The following is a 20744-nucleotide window of genomic DNA, read 5'->3' on the forward strand; positions in this document are numbered from 1 at the left end:
TTCTTGTTTATGCGCATCATCATAGAGACTGTACATAGGCCTATCTATCCACAGATTTTGTAGCAATTGTTGGAATATTATGATTATGTTTAAGGTAAGCATGTTCAAATCATAATATACTTAAGCTTATTTCAGACCATTTCCCCAGACTTCTCAGTCTACTAATCAACCCGCTCTCCCCCCAAAAAACTACAACCGTCGATTGAAATGTGCGTCACTCACGTTATGGCACTACAAACGTGACGCAATCAGGAAGTGCCGTGGTTGAATGTACAAAATCCAAATGCAAACACTCCAGTAGAGATCTGCTCGGAAATCAAAGAAGACAGCTCTTCACGAACGACCATAGCATTAAGTAAACATGCTCAACGACAGTCAGCTAGTCAATTTGCGTAACAGATTTCAAAGAGACGCGGAGTTCCTTCTACAAGGAGCAGAATGTGACGATGATGGCCGTGGAGAGAAGAGTAAGATATGTGTTAACTTGTTCTAGTACACAGGCCTGCCTACATGATATAATGCAATGATAGTTAGCTGCTGGAGTTAGCAACCCAACTATAGTAGCCATAGATGACACTCATAGATAAATAACCAGTGGAAGTACTCACATATATTAAGTAAAAGTAGCAATATCACAATGTAGAAATACTCTTTTACAAGACATATCAGTATTCTTCAAACTTTACTGCATCAAGCTATACTTAAGTACTAAAAGTAAAAGTACTTGTATGCATACTATAAATAACATTACTATGTCACACAAGTTTTGATAGCAGTAGGCTTGGCTAGTATAGTAGACAATATTTTATGCATGATGCTGACAACATTGCATTGTTAAATACACATTATTAATGACCGTGGTTCTCAAACCTTTTTTCATGTCAATGAAATCATGCATATTACTTAATTAATGTATATTTGGCTATGGACCCCTATCTGAAATATGTTGTACCAGGTTGGACTGTCCACCATACAAGAAAATGTTTTCATTTGATCAGCAGCATGCCTATTCTGGAGGCAACATTCGCCAAAATAGCCAATCTACCATCTCAGCTATTTTTAGTCAAGATATTTGGTGTAAAAACATTCAAATTACAAAGCCAACTCAGAATCAGTGAGTTTACTTGTACTGAGTCTAGACTCTAGAGGGTGGTTACATTTTCCGCACTCCCCAAGGACCCCTGAGGGGAACCCACTTTGAGAACTGCTGTTAACGTACCATTGCAGTATTCTTGGTTATGGTTTGCCTGCCAAGGTTATATTCAGAATCTGAACTGTATCGGTTGGAGTTGACGCATCATTTTACAAAGTTCAAATCGGTTCGTATCCAGAAGTACTCTTGGCCTTAATAAGTAAGGAGGAGTAGTTTGCGCTATCTCGTGTGAGCTGCACAAATTGACAGGCCGAACTAAGAGACTCGGAGGGCAGTCTTTCTTGACAGTAGACTAATTGTCTCATGCTTGCTCTTCTCTTAATACATCCATGGTTACTGGGCATCCGTCAACCAATTCTTGATTGTTTTGAACTGCAAAACCCCTGTGTCAACACCAGCAACATGAGAGTTGGTGGCAGACTACGCAACCCCTAACCTACCCTTGAGAGTCAGGATTCAGCCGACGTAAAGTGATATGCACGATAAATGCATCAGACCCAACATTTGGTAGATTGGTCATCCCTTTTCTTTCCTCCTTCTTCTTTTTGATTGCTGCATGGTCGAGATTTGATTTGAAAGATGTCCAAAATTCCTGGAAGATGTTTTGGCCAGTTACAGAGTACAGACCTTTGCTTGGCAAGTACCAGGCCCAGGCTATAGTGTGTCCACAAATGTCAAGTAGTAGTAGTAGACAGTAGTACTAGTACCATACGGAAAGTTTGATTAAAAATGATGTTGGCTAACTCAGTGGTTCCCAAACTTTTTAGGTCGACACCCAAAAGAGAGATTAGAGATTAGTTTTCCCGGGACCGAAACTATAGTGAAAATAGGACATCTACAAGTTCGCAACACATCGCAAAGCTTGAAAAAAAATCTAATTCATGGAATTAATTCGATTTTTATTTCTTTGTGATTTTTTTTTTTTTTCTTTTTTTAGTTTTTAATCATTTTTGAAAATGTGATAATACTTAAATACAAAATGCAGGAAACCCATAAAGGGACCCTTAAAATGTGTCTGCTACCCACAAATCGGTCCCCGACCCATTGTTTGGGAACCAGTGGGCTAACTGACCAGGCTGCTGAGTTCACCGTTTGTACTCTGCCTTCAGGACAGGACTGTCTGTCTGCTCGACCACTTCACCAGCCAACAGCTGGCTTTGATACGTTTAATCAAGCATTAAATTATAGAGATTAATAGCTGTCCAAGAAAGTAAGCTTATCTCAAAACAATCATGCTTGTCCTCAAAAGCTCCTTACACCTGAAAAGCAGGGATTGAGCACATTTCTGATAGGCCAGCAAGGTAATGCTAACCGAAAATATATCTCGAAACCGAAGTTTTTAACCGTTTCCCGAGTTCATCTGGCTCATAGGTAAGTTATTGATTGATCGAGAAGCAGGGTTTAATTTATTTTATATTTTTTTAAATGTTTAGATATTATATATTTTTTTTATGCATCTGATAAAGCGTTTACGCCCTATATTATAGTATTATACAGTACCTTGTTGTGCGATAAATAATGACAATAATAAAAACAAGCTCACAACTTATCCTGTCACAAATGCGATGCATTGAACTTGCCTTGTAGATCTGCTAGTTTACATTTTATAGATGATTATTCTGGTTAGTTGCTAGTTTTTTGATAAACTGACACTCAAAATGTTTGTCAGCATTGTTTGTAGATTAGAGTGTATGCTTTAAGCTTGTTCACTGTAATTCTGATATAAATTCCATTTTCAGACAATTCTACACAATATTTGGGAATATTTGACACAAATATAAGACAATTTTGGAGGTTAGTCTTCAATGGGATTCTCAAGTGGAGAGCTTAACCCAAATTGGTGTGAGCATATTCCAAAAAATCTCAAATGTCAGGTCAAGGAGGACAAAATCCTCAAAAGTTCTCGTTTTTCAAATTTGGCTCACATACTGTGTTTTTCTCATCTTTCAGGCCAAGTGGAGAAAGATGTAAAACCACTGCCTCGCATTAATAGACACTCCATCTTCTGGATCCTTGCCTCTGTCGCCGTCACCTACTATGTGGACTTTATCCCCATCATCCTGGAGAGTGAGGATATTAAAAGGTGTTGAACACACACACACACACACACACACACACACACACATGCACGCACACGCGCGTTCTCTTAGTATTGGTAAAGCTGCCGATACTGCCTAAAATGCTGGTATCTGTGAGTATGGCCAATCCGATACCACGTAATTTATCACATGATGATTATGTTTCATTTACAGTCATATTATTTTGAATGTTTCCGCCATAACTTTGAGAGTGTGTTATGGGTCCATTTGGTTCCATTTGTACACTCTCAGAGTTAAACAGACCTGTGAGGGTCCATTTGTAACCCCCTTAGCACCTGGACCCCACTTTGCACACTGATAATCGGATCGGTACTCGGTAACTATCGACCGATACACAAGTAGGTATCGTTAAGGAAGAAATCGGTGCATTGCTATTTTAAGCCTACATAGTTGACCATGATATGTATCGTAGTGCAGGGAACGGCAACATAAAAAAATGAGGACCAAATATTAGGTTTTTGTTCAAAAAAAATGAGCCAAATTCCACACAGGCCAGTGATCGGTGATCGGCCATATAGGCCGATATTCACTCTGATATAGGTAATCGGCATTTACCCTGTCTGTGATCGGCAATTTACCCAATCTGGAGAAACTGATCTTTTACACCATTTAAGTGGTATAAATGTCAATCAGATATATAGTATAACATCATTTAGCATTTTTGTCACAGGCCTAAACATTCTCCCCCCCCCCACACACACACACAGGAACAGTTTTGACGTGGGTTTTGACATATAATCATTTTGGAAATATTGAAATTTGCAACATTTCACAAGATCAGTATCGGTATCGGCCGGTCATGAGAAAAACATTCTGTGATCGCTATCGGTCACACAAAAAACCTGATCAGAACATCCCTACTTGATTCCCTTCGCCTATTCGTATATACTACTAACTAGGGTGTAAACGTAGCTAAAACAATGACCTTTGTTTGTTTGTTTTGTCAGTTGGTGGTTCAATGTGGGATCGATGCTTCTTGGAGTGTGCTTATCGCTGGCCATGTTTTGCATTGTGTACCTGGAGTGGTTTAAAGGCATCCAGCACTATGACCAGGAATACCCTGCCATTCCCCCTGTCACCATGGCAACCTTCATTGCAGCATCTTTCAGGTATCGTAACAACAATCACACCAATCCTTAATTAATAGGGCTATAATGATAACAAATTTAAGTTGACTCATGGTCGTGCCGAGCGCGTTCATGTCAGCTGTGTTGGCTGACACGAAAGCGCTCTGCATCGACCATGAGGTGGCCATGGACCGTTCCCGGTGGAAGTCGGACTTTAAACCGATGATACCAGACAGTGGCCTTGTAGTTAGAGTGTCCGCCCTGAAACTGGGAGGTCGGGGGTTCGATCCCTGGCCAGGTCATACCAAAGACTGTAAAAATGGGCCCCGATGCCTCCCTGCTTGGCATTCCATGGGCACAAGTAGTGTAGGCATGCATCCTACACTGGCCACCAACAACCAGTATCAGGCTGGACACCAGAGGAAACAATTTCCCAGTCCACTCCTGCATTGCCGCCCGGTGTCATATCGTTCCCGGCAGCCTGGCTAATCCCATGGGCCCAAAATCCACCCACTCCTGTTTTCCGACAGCGGATGGACACACTGCTAGAAGGCCAGGTCCAACGCCTCTCTTCCCAGTAGCTGCTCATGGGAAGGTCCACCAAGCAGCAGTTTGTATACGTATCGGTGAGCAGTGCCTTGTTTTATGCAAGCTTGCGATGGTGTTGAAGCACACAGAGTCCACAGAGGTTGCAAATGCATCTTAAATCTGCACCCACTACATTAACGATGGTAGTTACAACGGAGCAGTTTAACGTCATGCTCAGGACACACACACACACACACACACACACACACAGAGAAATATTGTTATTTGTTTGTCCTCCCCGGATCGTGTGGTCTCACTGGTCTGTCGTACTGTCTGACCCTTGTTGAGATTGCAAATTAGGCGATGATGCATGTGCTCTTTTGCGTCAATGAGTAAACACTGTACAGATCAGAAGCTAAAGTTTTATTCCTTCGAGGCTGACTCACAGACAGAACCGTGGTGAGATTGCACTAATGAGCACATGCACGCACATGCACACATGTGTGCACACACACACACACACACACACACACAGATGCACACACACGCTTACACTGTGTGTGTGTGTGTGTGTGTGTGTGTGTGTGTGTGTGTGTGTGTATGTGTGTGTGTGTGTGTGTTGAAGAGGGGAGGTCTGCTACTCGCCAGCTTAGCTCTTCTATGCTTCGCTCGGCTGTAGCTGTTATAGTGTTCTACTCAAACAACTGCCCCCTAATAACTCGCTCTGCGCTGCGGTGCCTTTGGTTGCTCATGCCCACCAGACGGCACACATCATATGACATAATTGTAAAAAGTCATATGCCTAAAATCTAACCTTAAAATAAACACTGCGATGAGAAGGATTCAAACCCCAGGCACTGGGATTGCTTAATGGTGACGGCACGGATCTGATTTTAGCAAGGGTTTTCGGTGTTTATGTGGTCTGCTCATGTGAGAGGCAGTTCCGCATGTGTCACGGAAGGGGGCGTCGCCAATTGTGTGTAATTCCGGGGTGGAAAAATTTATTTCTGCAGCGTGAGCATAGACTGTAAAAAGAATATGGACAAAGCGTTCTCCGGGTCTGATATGGACGTAAGATGAAGCCTGTCAGTCCTTGAATTGTAAATCACCATCTTTCTAGATCCGTTTGGGCCCAGCTGGCCATTGGCTGGCCCAGACAACGAGGCGGGACTTCCCCCCCCTTCTTCTTCGTTGGTTTTTATTTTGACTCGAGCGGGGGGGGGGGGGGGGGTGGTCCCGATCATAGACTAAAGGTAGCCACACCCCTCAGAACATACTCGACTTTATGGTCTTTTTTTTAAACAATGGGACCATAATTTACCAAAAAGAATATTATGACATGATAAATGAGACTTTAAACTAGTGACTGGAAGCAGAAAGTATTCATGACCATGTTTATTAAGGTAATACAGTCTAGGTGAAGTTGGGCCCAAATACATGGACCTCTATGGAGCTATGGGGTTTTTGGGCCCAATGACAGCGCCACAACAGGCCATTACGGTATATGAACTTTCAGGACGTCAGGATTTCCTACTGGCTTCAGACACTATTGGCTTCACTGCCCCCCTGAGCGTGAGGCAGCTTGATGTCCGAGAATATCCCCCAGCCTTGATGTACAATACGCTGCCCTCGGCGACGCTAGTATGTGGTAGGGATTTGCCACCAATCCAACCCTTGATGCCATCAACTGCCAAGCAGGGAGTTTTGGTATGACCCGGCCGTTGAATTGAACCCCCGACCTTTCAATTTCAGGGTGGACGTTCTAACCACAACCTCAAGGCCATTGAGTTGGTTAGCCAGATGGACTTCCATATTTGACCCAAAATGTAATCCAGTGCAGACAATTTCCGTTTAGCCTACAGTCGGTGTGCTCTGGACTGGTAAAGTAGTAACGAGGCTACCAAAAATGATCTCTCGGTTTGTCTCCTCCCCTTTCTTAGTCTACTTCCTCCTAGGTGCTTTCTGTGTTTATCCCTACTAACAACATTACACAGCAGAGTATTACAATATTGACAATATTAAATAAAGATTGGTGCATAATGTTGGTTTATGTTCCCTTTTGTTGACAGTTTCAACTTGGCTCTGTGGCCGGTGTGGGGATTCTTCACTCCGTTCATTCTTTTCACTCAGTTCATGGGCGTGGTGATGCTCATCGCTTTAATGGGGTGAAGTTTAAAAGGTGAGACTTGTGAAATATATATATATATAGTTCCAAAACAAAAAAGAACTGAATGTTAAGACATTTAGTTTTTTATTTAATCATAATTTAAATGAATTTAATTCTGATATTTCATGTTTATTATGCACATACTGTCAGTAAAACTGGTACTTACCATCACTATATCTCTTATATCTGTGTTTCTGCAGTGCCAGCGGCCTATGGGATTGACCTTTGTCCTGTTAATGGATTCATTATAATAATTATTTTCTTTGTACAGTATTTTGCCATTTATATTTTTTACTGATAAAACTACCAATGTTAATGTATTTTTTAATGTGTATGACGCCCACTTTTGCTATAGAAAGCTGATGTACTGAAAGACTAAATGTCTGGACTTTTTGTTAAATAAACGTTTATTATACAGATTTTGGGCAGCATTTTGAATTTCTATAGCTATAGTTGATTTGACTCTGTTTCATACAACTGAATGTATCCAGTGAAATTATGCTTTCTGAACCCGACAATTCACTTTTCATCTACTTTGAATTAAAGCATTAAGGCGTTTTCTGAGAAGATTAACGGTAATTCTAACCTTTTCCCTTGAAAATGTTCGTCCCAATGTCATGACGTGACATTTAACTTGACCTGTATGATCTATTCTTATGATGACACATCCTTACTATCCTTAGTCACAAGCACTTGTCATTGGTTTAATATTTATAAAACCCACAGAGCACAGACACACTTAATCACTTACTTAATGACGATACCGTGAATTTGTTGCGTGCACGCTCGTTACGTGTACATGCCCGCGACTCACCAGACGTGGATTCTGTTTAGCTTTTTTTTTATGCTTGCGTTGTTGCGGCCCTCTTCAACAGACCTGGAGGAGACCTGTGTTGATCCAGGCCTGCGTTCACATTTGCAAGGCCCTTTAGTGTGTGAGATTTATAGATTTTGGGGCATAAATTATATATTAGCAGCTTTTGATCCAGACTTGGTTGATGTCACCATGGGCCACATGCTGTACACTGTACAAAAAAAACGTACTTTAAAAGGGGCACTTTGCTGTCCAGAGGGATAAAGGGCAGGTACTGTAATATAACAATTCCTTGATGAATACACATGACAACAATGGAAACAAGCTCTTATGGTTTTTTGTTATCGTTTTCGCTTATAAGTTTATACTGAGAAACGTATATTTGGGAACCTTTTCATGTCAAGGACCCCCCCCCCCCTGACCCCCATTTCAAAATATATTGTTCTAGGGACCCTCATAATCAAAGATTTGAGTTAAAAATATTCACTTTTACAATTTATATACTATAAAGATTTGTGCACATTTTCACAATGTTTCAAAAATAGCAAATCTATAGCTTCTATATCTGTGATCTTTGCAAAATCGTGACACACTGATTGATTGAATTTCTTATTTCACAGTATGTAGAATGGGTACATTTCAAACGGAAGTACAGGTCAATAAAAAAACTGCTACTTGAGGATAGAACCAGAAAAAGCACAAAGACTTGTTTACATATACACTAACATGATGCAGATGCTTTCTCGTCTTTTGGGGGGTTAAGATGAGAAAAGGAGCACTGAAAACATTGAGTGGTGATATAATCAGATGCCGGTTTGCATACTGTTCCTGCATTTTCCTGACAACGGGACAATGAACTCGCAGCCGTCATAGATCTTCACCTCGCTGTTTGTTAATTGTTCAGGGACAGGTAGGATATGTTAAAAAAAATAAGAAATAGATGTGAAACGCTGTGGTCTATTGCACATTGATGCTTGGGACTGTGGCTGACCTGCCCTCAGGAATCCAGAGAGGAGTGTGTCTTAATGGGAGCCATTGTGAAGCATTTGCCTGCATGTATCAATTTCACTAACTGCAGATTTCTGTCTTTAATTTACATGTCCGTTAATATTGCAATTGACTGTTTAATATCACAATGTTGATTTAAAAGAATCCTTGATTGAAATGTTCAACTTTGTATTGCTCCATGTGACCATGTCCGTCCTTTGTCCCTATATAATTTCAATCAGTGTGCCCCACTTTGTTATCAGCACTGTTTATATAGGATTAACTCAGTGGTTTTCAAACATGTTCATGTCAAGAATGTATTTGGCCGTGTATCATCAGAAAATATGTTGTGCTATAGTCCTATAGGGGCCCCCCATGATGTTTTAATTTGTATCATTCTAGCTAAATCTGGTGTATTTACATGGCATTGTATGTGTGGTTTTCATTTATAATGCGCAGACTCCCTTCCAAATAAACATGTTCAAATCATGTTTCACATTTTTTGCAAAATAAATTGCAAAAAAATATATATTCAAAAACGGACAAAGCATGAAGTTGATGCTATATTAATTAATTTCGTTGGGCACCCTCTCTGGGCCCCCTAGCCCCTAGAGGTCCCCGGGCCCCAGTTAACTTTGAGAACAGAGTTATGCATAGCCGAGTTAGCTCGTCTGCATAGGCCGGGCTATATATATTTTAAGCCAGATGTTGGCTATAGGCCTATATAGGCATGTCCACCATGGACACGCTGCGCTTGGATGGCTTGACATGTTCTGCTTCGGTAATCGGTGGGGCCGCTCACAAAAAGCCTTTTGTGAATTGGGACTAATGAAATTCGATTCGTTTTTTTCACCCTTGAGAAGCAAAAACGTCTTTCACCACATCGAGCAAAGTGGGAAAAAAGACGAAAGGGACCGAAGACTGAAGAGCCAATGAGACGGTGAGACAAGACATACAGATTTGTTTGGAGCGCTTGTTCTTGTTGTAAAGTCACGCCAATTGCTCACAACTCACACCTGTAAAAAAAAAGGAAAAAGTCGCACCTTGGTGAAATGCCATCTTATAGGCTAAAGCCTGACACTCGATAGCCACTTGAAAGGATTTACCGGTAACCACACTTGGATAGGTCTGGCAGCTATAACTGGATTTGAGTGGAAGGGAAGCTAGCCTATAGGCCTATACATTTTTAAGATACATAAATATTGTGGATAATTAGTTTTTTCTATCTTTAGCCTCGTTGAATCTTTGGCATATTCCAGTCCATTCATTCCAGCGACACATGGAGGGCTCGGGATCACCAAAGGAGGACTGAAACACAATCCTTCATTTTCTAGTGACTCAGCGAGTCGGAATACGGACGAGGGAGATATAAAGATATTTCAGTTCGCTTCGGTAGGCCTACTGTGATACAAGATGACAACGGCATCTATCAAATCCATTCTCAGAACCGGGGACATTGAAACGACGCGTGAGCACTGAGCCAGCTCCGGAGGATTGAATGAGCATGTTTGGCACGGCGCATATCCGACTGAATCACCACCTTGTGGCAACAGGTTACGCACCTGGCCTCCCCTGAAATGCACTTATAGCGACACGGAATTGGACTTTTTCTCTTCTCTTCTTTTGGTCGGGACTGCTGCTGTGCGGGTTTGGAACTTTAAAAAAAAGAAAGAAAAAAAAAAGGTTAAAAAAAAAAGAAAAGAAAAAAAAGGCCATGGTGGAGCACGGTGGCCTGGATATCATGTGCTTGAACAAGTACTGTCACAGCTCGTCCTCGTCGTCCGGCAGCTCCTCCGAGCACGAGAAGACCATGTTCGCCAAGCTGAGGCTCAGCTGGTCGGACGGGGGCTATCCCAGGAAGAACGCGGAGATCCTGAGCGGCCAGTACGGCACCAACGTGCTGCTGATCGGCGTGGCCCTCATGCTGGCCATCGCGCACCACGGCCCCTCCGTCAAGGAGGAGCACCTGCTGTCCTTCATCACCTGCCTGATGATCCTGCAGCTCATGTGGATGGTGTGGTACATCCTGATGAAGGACAGGCAGAAGAGCCACCGACAGCCGGAGAAGGACGTGCACGCCACGACATGCTGGATAAGGAGTGAGCTTTGTTTTTTGCTTTGCTTCTTTGTTCTATGTAGCCTACATGCATGCGTAAAACGTTGATAATTTCAACCATTATGTCGTTGGCTGTTGGGTGGAAAGTCCAAAACCTTTCCTTTTTTATTATTATGGAAAATAAAAGCTTTTCTGTGATGAAGTAGGACATTCATTTATTAAAAAAGAGGAAAGAATCTGGACATAAGGTTTCTGCCTGACAGGCAGCAACAGTATATCCAAAAAGATGGCTATTTGTATTGAAATGTTTCAAATGTAAACAAGTTAGTATTAGTTAGTAAGTTAGTAACTAAGTAATATTCTAATTCTTAGTCCTGAAAGCTCAGGCCCCGAGCTCACCAAAATAAAGGAAACCAAACACTTTGGTTTAGTTGTGATGCAGCCATGCATGTGCATAACTTGGAGTATTAAGTTTCAGTGCTACCACCACCAGTGATACTGAATCATGTTCTTTATCTATTTTTTTCCTTCTTGGCAGGTGGTTTATCTTTGCTTGCTCTCCTGTCACTGATAATGGATGCTTTCCGTATTGGGTATTACGTGGGCTATCAGTCGTGTGTGTCGGCTGTTCTTGGGGTCTACCCTGTCATCCATGCAACTCACACCATAGCACAGGTACGTTTACTATATGCTATACCTTACTGCCAATTGAGCAGTGATGGAAGAAGTAACTCACATTGTTTATTACAATTTAGAATTTAGGCATTTAGCAGACGCTCTTAATCCAGAGCGATTTACATTAAGTATTACTTAAGTGAAAATATCGACACCCTATTGTGGAAATAGTCTGTTTGCACGTTTGGTCATTCAAGATGTAGGCCTACTTGGCATTAAACTATATAGCCCTACTTAACGTATACCATAAGTAATAGTGCTCATTATGCAGGATGTCCTGTTTCACAAGTTATCATTATGTCTAAAATGTATTAAAAGATATTTTGAAAATAGATCTACAAGTAACTAAAATACATCGAGAACTTGTAAAATAACTCATCAAATAACCAAAGTTTAAATAGGACTGATGTGGTTAATGTATATGTTTTGCAATAATAATCCTACAAAGTAAACAGTAAAGTTTTCAAATCACTGTAGTGGAGGAAAAGTACAATATTTGTATCTGAGATGTATGAAGTTGAAGTAAAAGTAGGAAAAATTTGAATTACTCCAGTAATGTAAGAGAGAGTGTGTGTGTGTGTGTGTGTGTGTGTGTGTGTGTGTGTGTGTGTGTGTGTGTGTGTGTGTGTGTGTGTCACCAGCTAATCTCCGGCAACGTATTTTGCACGCACACTCCCTGTGAACCTCTGCCCCAAATTTTCCAGAACGGCCTGTTATAGAGCCACCAGGAGGCCGACTTTTGAAAAGCATTTGTTTTGCTATTACTCCTCCAGATTCTGTCCAAAGATCCCGCAAATCGTTACACACTATCTCTATAGTCATGTGTTCAAGTCTGATCTGTCCGATATTTTATATTCCATCCTAATTGGCTATAATTGGCTTTCAAAGTTTGCAGGATTTGGAACAAAAAGCTTCAGCTTCAAATCATGAACGGAAGGTGCAATTTACGTGAAATCTTTCACACACTTCCTTACTCTAGGCTGAGGAATATATCGTGCACCCTTTTCACATTGGCCTGTTATAGCGCCACCAACAGGTGGATTTTTGCGAAACACATTCTTTTGAACAAAATGCCTCAAATCATCCAATTGCCATCAAAGGCATATTAAGAAATGGCACCCCTTTCACATTGGCCGATTATAGCGCCACCAGGAGGCCACAACCTGACCTGGCTTGGTGGAGACCTGTGCCCCGAGGGGCACTTTTTCTTGTAATTTTTCTGGACATGTTTACACACTACACAGTGGTGATAAAAAAATGTCATTCATAGAGATGTAGTTTGAGTAATGATTTCTCTTTCACATATTTTAATGTATACATGCTTTCATTCATTCTGTATTTTTATCTTAGGTGCATTTTCTTTGGTTTCACATCAAGGACATCATCAAAACCTTTGAAACGTTTGAGAGGTAAGAATCGTGTGACCATAACCTGCCTATACATTCAGGATGTGTGTGTTGTTTCTTCTGTCGTCCACATCGATTATAGCAAGACTGCTTTGATGTCACTGTCCAGTGTTGGAAGAAGTAAAAGTATCAATACTGCAATGTAGACGTACTCGCATGTAGATATAGCCTAGTAGAAGTCGCATATTCAAAATGCACTTGAGTAAAAGTACAAAAGTGTCGGCATCAACATATACTTATAGTACAAAAGGTAAAAGTACTCATTTTCACAAGTTCAAAATATATTTTTGAAAATAGCCGATCTTGTGACGCATTGTGACCTAAATCTGCATATATTTTGGCCAAAAGGACAAAATATTTGTAGGGCTGAATTGTAAAAGTACAATATTTGCCTCTGATATGTAGTGGGGTAGAAGTATTGCATTTTATAAATACTGAAGAAAGAAAAGAAATGTAGAAATAAAATAAAATGTACATAATACTTAAGAAAATGTGCTTAGTTACAGTACTTACTTTACACCACTGTCACTGCATCATGCAAACACGTGTGGCCACACAGCATGCTATAAGGTCTGTCGGTCATGTCATGAACAGACCACATGCCATATCATAACATGCTTATATCCTATCATATCGTACTGAACTAGACATTTGTAGAATCGGGCAGTTTTCAGAAGTTTCTGTATCGGTGGTTCTCAAACTATTTCATATCAAGGACCCCAAGAATTATATGTATATTGGCAGCCGACCCCATCTGAAAATACGTTGTTCTAGCCTCCAGGGACCCCCCAGAAGCAAATGTATGAGTTAATAACGTTCACTGTGAAATAATATATATTCAAAGATTTGTGCCATATTTTCACAATTTTTCAAACATTGCAGATCTACAAGCTCTTAACGCGGCACTCGGTGCCACGCTATGAACTTGTAGATCTGATATTTTTCAATAGCTAAAGTATAACATAATGGCGTTCCCGTCCCGAACGGCTTAATGGGTTAAATGGTTAATAATGCCTTTCTCGGCCCAGGCCGTAGCGTAACGGTCTGGGCACCGGACTGGTGATCCAGTCGCGGTGTGCCGCGGGTTCGACTCCCGGACCCGACACGGCCTTTACCGCATGTCATCCCCCCATCTCTCTCCCGTTTCCTGTCAGCCTACTATCTGTCCCTTAAAAAATCAATAAAAGGCGTAAGCCGCAAAAAAAATATCTTTAAAATAAATAAATAATGCCTTTCTCCCCCGTCAGATTCGGTGTCATCCATGCGGTCTTCACCAATCTTCTGCTGTGGTGCAACGGCGTGATGTCAGAGGCCGTGCACTTCTTGAACATCCATAAGAGAAGGCTCTCTGCCCTGGGCTACGGAAACCTCACCATAGGTAAGCACGGGGGGCCAAGGGGTCGACCGCTGGCTTGTACTAAGTAGGGAAGTACAATAGTCCACTTGAGAGCTCCCTTCAATGCATGAAAGAGATGGGGAAGGAGAGGAGGGCCACGATGGGTAGGGAGGTGAACTCGCCAGCTCCGGCGGGTCTTGTTTGTGTCGGACGTCCCTCTATTAGGTTTCAAGGGACGCGCAGCATTACTAGCAACCAACCCAGCACCAGTGCCACCCTCCTTGGCAACCCCCCTCCAGCTCACTCACCCTCCCCGGTTTCCGACCTCAGACGGCTTTGTCCGAGGCTGGCTACTCCCAAGGGCGCTGCAATTACAGTAACTGATACATCTAAGCCAGGGGTTGGGGGGTTCGGCTGCTCCCCTTCATATCCGGCTGACTGCGAGGCTGGCTGCGTCCTGGCTGTTGTTTCCTTTTTAATTAAAGGGAGCAGGAGTATGGTAGTGCCTTGTGAGGGGCGGTGTTGGGAGGGAGATACACAGGACCTGGGTTTTGTTGACAAGGTCTCTAGGGGGCAGCCTTTCTTACTTGCGTGCGTGTGTGCGTGCGCGCTTGCGTGTGTCCTGGTTCACCAGGACTGAGCAAGTACAAAAGCACATTATCTTGTCTGAAAAGCCATTGGTGTTGCTTTTATGAATTGTCTCCGTTATGTTATTAGTTAACCAAATAAAGACAGATGGGGGACTCTGCTGATAATAGCCAGCAGTATACGTAGTCACAGCAGATAATGTTTATTAGAGTGTAATTCAGGAATGAGACCATTACATGAAAAGACATGGCAAGCCTCGTTTTTGGTAGAGCACTTTGCATCACAGAATTCCTAGAACTTCAAATTTCCCCTCAAATCCCCAACATACTATGTGTAAAACATAAATAAGTTGTTATACAAAAGTCAATAATGCTTTTTGGTAAGGTTATCCCGATCACATATTTTTTGCTACTGATCTGATTTCGATCATTTGATTTTGAGTATCCGCCGATACCGATTATTCCGTATCCGATATTTATTTATATATTTTATATTATGTTTTATTTATTTATTTATAACACTTATGCCATATCACAATAGTACAATATCCCAAATCACAGACAATAGCCAGTCTAATATCATGATATGGGTATAATTGATATAACCAAAGCAATACGGTTACAGTAGCCTATATAATAATATATTAATATCACTAGTTTTATTATAGTTTTGTTAATTATGTAGATTCACAAGTCAACGATGCAATGTAGTTCCGCAGTGCTCTGTACTGATGTGTTGATACTGTTGGGCATATCCATTAGACCAGTGGTTTTCAACCATTGGTCCTTGAGAGTGTTCCAGGTGGTCCCCAGTTGGTAACTAAATGGACCCTTATTAGATCTTTAACTCTTGAGAGCATACATTGAAACTAAATGCCCCCCCCCCCCCCCTCTCTCTCTCTCTCTATACCCACGCAGCCACGCACTGTTTTTTTGGGCATGGAGGCTAGCGCTGAGCGCACTGATATCACAGACAGCAGCGCAAAATGTTTACACGTTTATCGAGATGAAAGTCCCTACTCCCCAGTCCCCACACACACAGTGACAGCACTCCATGTTTACGGCACGCAAACAGACTATTCTGTAGGCTATAATATACTGCAGTGTTTTTATGTGTTTCCTTAAGCAATTGATTAATGTAGCCTACTCGTCCTCATTTCGATCAGGGCTTTAGTCTCTTCTCCGTCTCCAACTGTGTTCAGCTCCTCACCCGCCACATTGTTTGCTTCATTTCCTTTATTTACTGCGGATTGCATTCACACCTGCACCGAATTGTAAACAAGTGCGATTGGAAGCGAAGCGAACCCCCTGTTTTTGCTCGGAGTATAATGCAGTTCTTTGATACGCATTAGGATTCGAATGAGCCTTCACACCTGCTAAACGAAGTGCACTTTCTGAAAATGCGCAGCAGGATTCGTTTTAATCGCAGCAAAGCTCTCTGGTGTGAATGTGACTTTAAATTATTGTTAAACATCTGCATTACTTAATTTACAAGAATGTAGAAGTTATAAGTTATATAAGAAATTGTTATTTTGATTGTTTATCTCTCCTATGGTATCACATCAATACAATACAGCATGGATGGAATTAGCCCTTCACTAAATCCCATCCCAAAAAGCGATTGTCCAATCCAAATAGTTTAGCAATGGTTGCTATGCAGGTAAAGCTTTCTTTGCTGCTAACGTGCCTATTGGACAAGGATGGGTTGGGGAGGGACTTAGTGAAGGGCTAATTGTGGACAAGATCTTATCCAATGACAATAGAATACTCAAAGTCTTGAGTCTGAGAGGCTAAATCTCATCAAATGGTGGTCCGTGGCATAAATGCTGAATAAATAATGGGCCTTGATATGAAAAAGTTTGAAAACTACTGCATTAGACCATATGGGATCCTGTTAGAGAAGGGGAAGAAAGTGGAATGTTTTATCATTTTTTTAGTGTTGTGTTATGCAATCACATCTCTCTGTTTTGCATTCCAGTACATACGGAGCCTCACTGCAACTGCACCACCAGTGCGTGCACCATGTTCTCAAGGAGCCTCTACTATCTCTATCCCTTCAACATCGAGTACCACATCTTCGTCTCGGCCATGCTCTTCGTCATGTGGAAGAACATCGGACGGACCATCGACCACTCCTCCAACCAGAAGCGGCCGGCCACAAAGACCCACGGCCTGGTCCTGGGCCCCATCATGGGCCTGTTGGCCCTGGCCAGCACCATCGGTGTCCTGGTGGTCTACATCATCCACGTGGAGGAGTCGCTGCAGACGCGTCAGTCGGCCATCTCGATGTTCTACTGCTACGGCATCGTCATGCTGGTGTTCATGTGCTCTGCGGCGGCGCTGGGCCTGCTCATCTACCGCGTGGACCTCATGCCCATGGACAGCGCCAAGAACCCGTCGCGGCAGCTGGACACGGCGCTGCTGTTCGGCTCGTCCGTGGGCTCCTGGCTCATGTCCTGGTGCAGCGTGGTGGCCGTGCTGAGCACGGGCAGCAGTCCGCCCTACCGCTGGACCAACCTCATGTACTCGCTCCTCGTCATCTTGGAGAAGTACCTGCAGAACCTCTTCATCATCGAGTCCCTGTATCGCCAGAGGCAGGCTGGCGAGAGGGAGGACCCCGAGCTGCCGGCCACTCCGGAGATCTTCTCGGTGACCTCGTCGCTGGCCCCTCCGTACAACGGCATCATCAACCGGGCGTACGAGACACAGGAGCGGTCCTGTGTCACCATGGAGAGCGAGCAGGAGGAAAGTGGCCAGGTGTACAGGGGTCCCAGGAAGCCGTCGGAGGTGCCGCTGCCGGTGGGGAACAAAGTCACGGAGCCCCCGAGCATCAAGAGGCAAATCCTGAAGAACATCGCAGTCTTCCTTTTAATGTGCAACGTCTCTGTGAGTCTATTTTAAGATTTGAGCTTCATTTGTTATACGAGAGGTGTTCACACATATACCAATGAAATGGAAATGGAATATGAGGCTTTGACTTTCAGAAAGTTTATTTCTTACCAATTAAATATCACCTACACTACTTTTTCATGTTTCAGAGAGTAATCCGTTTGCATTCAAAGATAAAACTCTTTGCAAACATTTAATGTAGAACTTGAGAGTGAATGTAACTTCTCTTTTCATAAGATATTGATATATCTTACGTAAGTATACCCCTTAAAATCTGTCACACACTGCCTGACGTCTGACTATAACTTTGTATTTTCACTTTTTGTAACTCACTACCACACAGTCAAAGTTTTAGGCTCAGTTTTCACACTGTTAATTTGATTTAACGTTCTTTCCATCATTACAGCTGTGGATCCTCCCTGCCTTCGGCTGCCGGCCTCAGTACGATAACGGACTGGAGCAGGAGACGTTCGGCTTTAGCATATGGATCACAGTTCTCAATTTCGCCATTCCCATGAACCTTTTCTACCACATGCATTCCGTGTCCTCGCTCTTTGAGGTGTTCCGCAGGGTCTGAGCAAAGCGAAGAGGAGACTGACGATGCTCAGTAGCACGCACAAGAACACTATAGGTCCCCCCTATTGGCCACTGGGAACGTGTCTCGTATAGCACAAGTCAACCAGTCAAGAGTCACTCACACTTAAACGTGGAAGAGAGTTGTGCAGGAAAGCTAAACGCAGATCGCTATTGAAGAAAATGAACCTGTTCTAAAGAATTACTTCTCTAAACCAACAAAAGACGTAAAACATGGTATTGAAAATGGTTGTTTTTTTGTCTTCCAAGTATTTACCTAGCCCCCCACAAAAGGCCCTGTTGCTTTGTATTGCCGTTCCATTTTGACGGGTCTTCTCAGCTTCCCGACAGGCGCATCAAGTAAAGTTGATACATTACATATATGATATTTTACATGCCAGGTTTTGAATTGTGCAGCAACACAACCGAGCTTGAACCGTTTCACATGGACAACTGAAAGTGTACTTTGAGATACATGCTGCATACGTGATACGGAGAAAGTAACCACATCTCAGTTATAAATTCATATATTACAACCGAACCACTCAGCCACCTCCTGGTTTAAATCAAACAAACAAACAAAAGGGAATAGTACTGTATTTCACAAAGCCAGCAGTGCAACAGCATACACCTTTGAACGTTACTGTGTTTATGTTTGAAATGTGTACAGTATGTAATGGATAACGTTCTCGTTTACTTCACTTAGTAGTTCAAGTAGTTCAGTGAATTGGTATGGAGTACTTGAATTACTAAACTAGTGATGGTCATCTTAGCACAGCACTATGCTTCCACATGTATTGGACAATTGTTCTCAGAACTGTGCACTACTACGTCTTGTATTTGCCTCTCTCACTCATTTAAGTTCTGTCAATGCTGCCATCCTTGTATGTGGATGGTTTATTTTATGTCGAGCAACAAAAGAATTGTTATCTTCTATGTTTCTGTAATACGTTCCACTATTCTCATATAGACCCCGGCCAAGTCATACCAAAGACTCTAAAAATGGGACCCAATGCCTCCCTGCTTGGCACTCAGCCTGGGGGTAAGTCCCTGCGACCCCTGTCCAGGGGTGTACTTGCACATCAAGCTGCCTCACGCAACAGAAGCAGGAGGTAAGCACCTGCCCTATATGCATGGGCCACATGGCTTGTCTACACTTACTTGCTTAGGTGGCATTCACACCAGGATGCTTTACTGCGTATTGTCGGAAAGTGTGCTTCGTTTGGACAGGTATGAAGGCTCAATCAAATTTGGCTGTGCATCAAACAAACAAATTCGAATCCTCTGGTTTCGCTTAGCTTCAAAGCACAACAGAGTGCGCATCACTGCAGGTGTGAATGCAATCGCATTAAATATAGGGGGTGAATGTGCCATTGTGGCATGAAGAAGTTGGTATTTGGCACACGACGAGGAAGGAGAAGGCATCATTTTGCAGCGACGCGTAAAGGTGTCCCATGGGTGTCCCACGTGGTCTAATGAAGAGATAGAAGCCCTTATTGCAATATGGCCAGACGATCATATATAAAATATGCTGAAGGTTAGTTACAGTAGAATGCTGAAGTTTAGTTACAGTAGAACAATGCAGTGTACAGGATATATAGCAAGAGAATTGGGCGATGAGGTTCCATCGCACATTTGCACAATGTTGCATGTCGCATAAAGAGTTGGCTCTCGCCCCTGGACTGGGAATCCTGACGGGCGGCTCCGCTGATCTGGAGGCAGATAAAAGTGGTAACTGTGTTTGTGTAGAGTCTGTAGACAGTATGCTACTCCTATTAACCTACCAGGTTTATTTATGTATGTAGGCTAGCCCCTACTTTACAAAACAAGTTGGTAGAGTATGTACGTCCAGTCCCCGACACACTGCATTCACAAAGTCCTAACTATTACTCAAAGTATAATTTGAACACCATAGATCACCACCATAGAACACAATTATAAAGTTCATTGCTGCGTTTCCCTGCTGCTGTTGACACAGGCAGTGTGAATGCAAACGCAGCAAATAAAATAAGTGAGAATGAGACCATAGTCTCATAATACTAGTATCATTCAACTGTGTTCAGAAGGAAACATAAAGATTAGGGTTGTCTCGATCTTATCACGTGATCGGAAATCGGGGCCGATCATGTCATTTTCAGATTATCGGATCGGGAGCAAAAAAACACGATCGGGACATCCCCTGGTATCAATATATCCATATCATGATGTTAGACTGGATATTGTCTGTGATTTCGGATATTTTACTATTGTGATATGGCATAAGTGTTCTATCGGGAAAAATCAAATGATCAGAATCGGATCGGGAGTAAAAATAGAAACGTGATCGGGACATCCCTAATAAAGATGGCAGGTGTTTTTTCCCAGAAATATCAGTCTTCCTCTGATGCGTTATTGCTTAAACTGAGCT

At 42.4% G+C, this 20744-nt stretch overlaps 2 protein-coding genes across 3 annotated transcripts; both read left to right on the forward strand.

Annotated features, from left to right (window-relative positions):
• The first annotated feature begins 281 nt into the window (after positions 1–281).
• On the forward strand, positions 282–7433 carry tmem128 (transmembrane protein 128). 2 transcript variants are annotated; one of them, XR_014569615.1, is made up of 6 exons: positions 282–467; positions 3104–3236; positions 4200–4361; positions 4850–4945; positions 6917–7026; positions 7215–7433. XR_014569615.1 is itself a non-coding variant. In XM_083770828.1 (5 exons), the coding sequence occupies exons 1-4, from the start codon at positions 362–364 to the stop codon at positions 7014–7016; spliced, it is 501 nt and encodes a 166-aa protein (XP_083626954.1). In that variant the 5' UTR covers positions 282–361; the 3' UTR covers positions 7017–7026; positions 7215–7433. The 2 variants fall into 2 exon arrangements, 1 of the variants encoding a protein (XP_083626954.1); XM_083770828.1 differs by lacking the exon at positions 4850–4945.
• A 3087-nt stretch (positions 7434–10520) lies between these two features.
• otop1 (otopetrin 1) lies at positions 10521–18341 on the forward strand (the record flags this gene model as incomplete). The annotated part of the gene is made up of 6 exons (XM_083770821.1): positions 10521–10914; positions 11410–11546; positions 12897–12955; positions 14200–14330; positions 16854–17761; positions 18171–18341. The coding sequence occupies exons 1-6, from the start codon at positions 10530–10532 to the stop codon at positions 18339–18341; spliced, it is 1791 nt and encodes a 596-aa protein (XP_083626947.1). The 5' UTR covers positions 10521–10529.
• Between the last annotated feature and the right edge of the window lie 2403 nt (positions 18342–20744).

Source organism: Protomyctophum parallelum (assembly GCF_964188405.1).
Source record: "Protomyctophum parallelum genome assembly, chromosome: 8".
NCBI lineage: Eukaryota > Metazoa > Chordata > Actinopteri > Myctophiformes > Myctophidae > Protomyctophum > Protomyctophum parallelum.

Bases quoted from the DNA above. Each gene is read 5' to 3' on its own strand.
- tmem128 (XM_083770828.1), top strand. From the start codon at position 362: ATGCTCAACGACAGTCAGCTAGTCAATTTGCGTAACAGATTTCAAAGA. The intron at 468-3,103 runs GTAAGATATGTG...CTCATCTTTCAG, and splicing joins TGATGGCCGTGGAGAGAAGA to GCCAAGTGGAGAAAGATGTA. The intron at 4,362-6,916 runs GTATCGTAACAA...TTTTGTTGACAG, and splicing joins TTCATTGCAGCATCTTTCAG to TTTCAACTTGGCTCTGTGGC.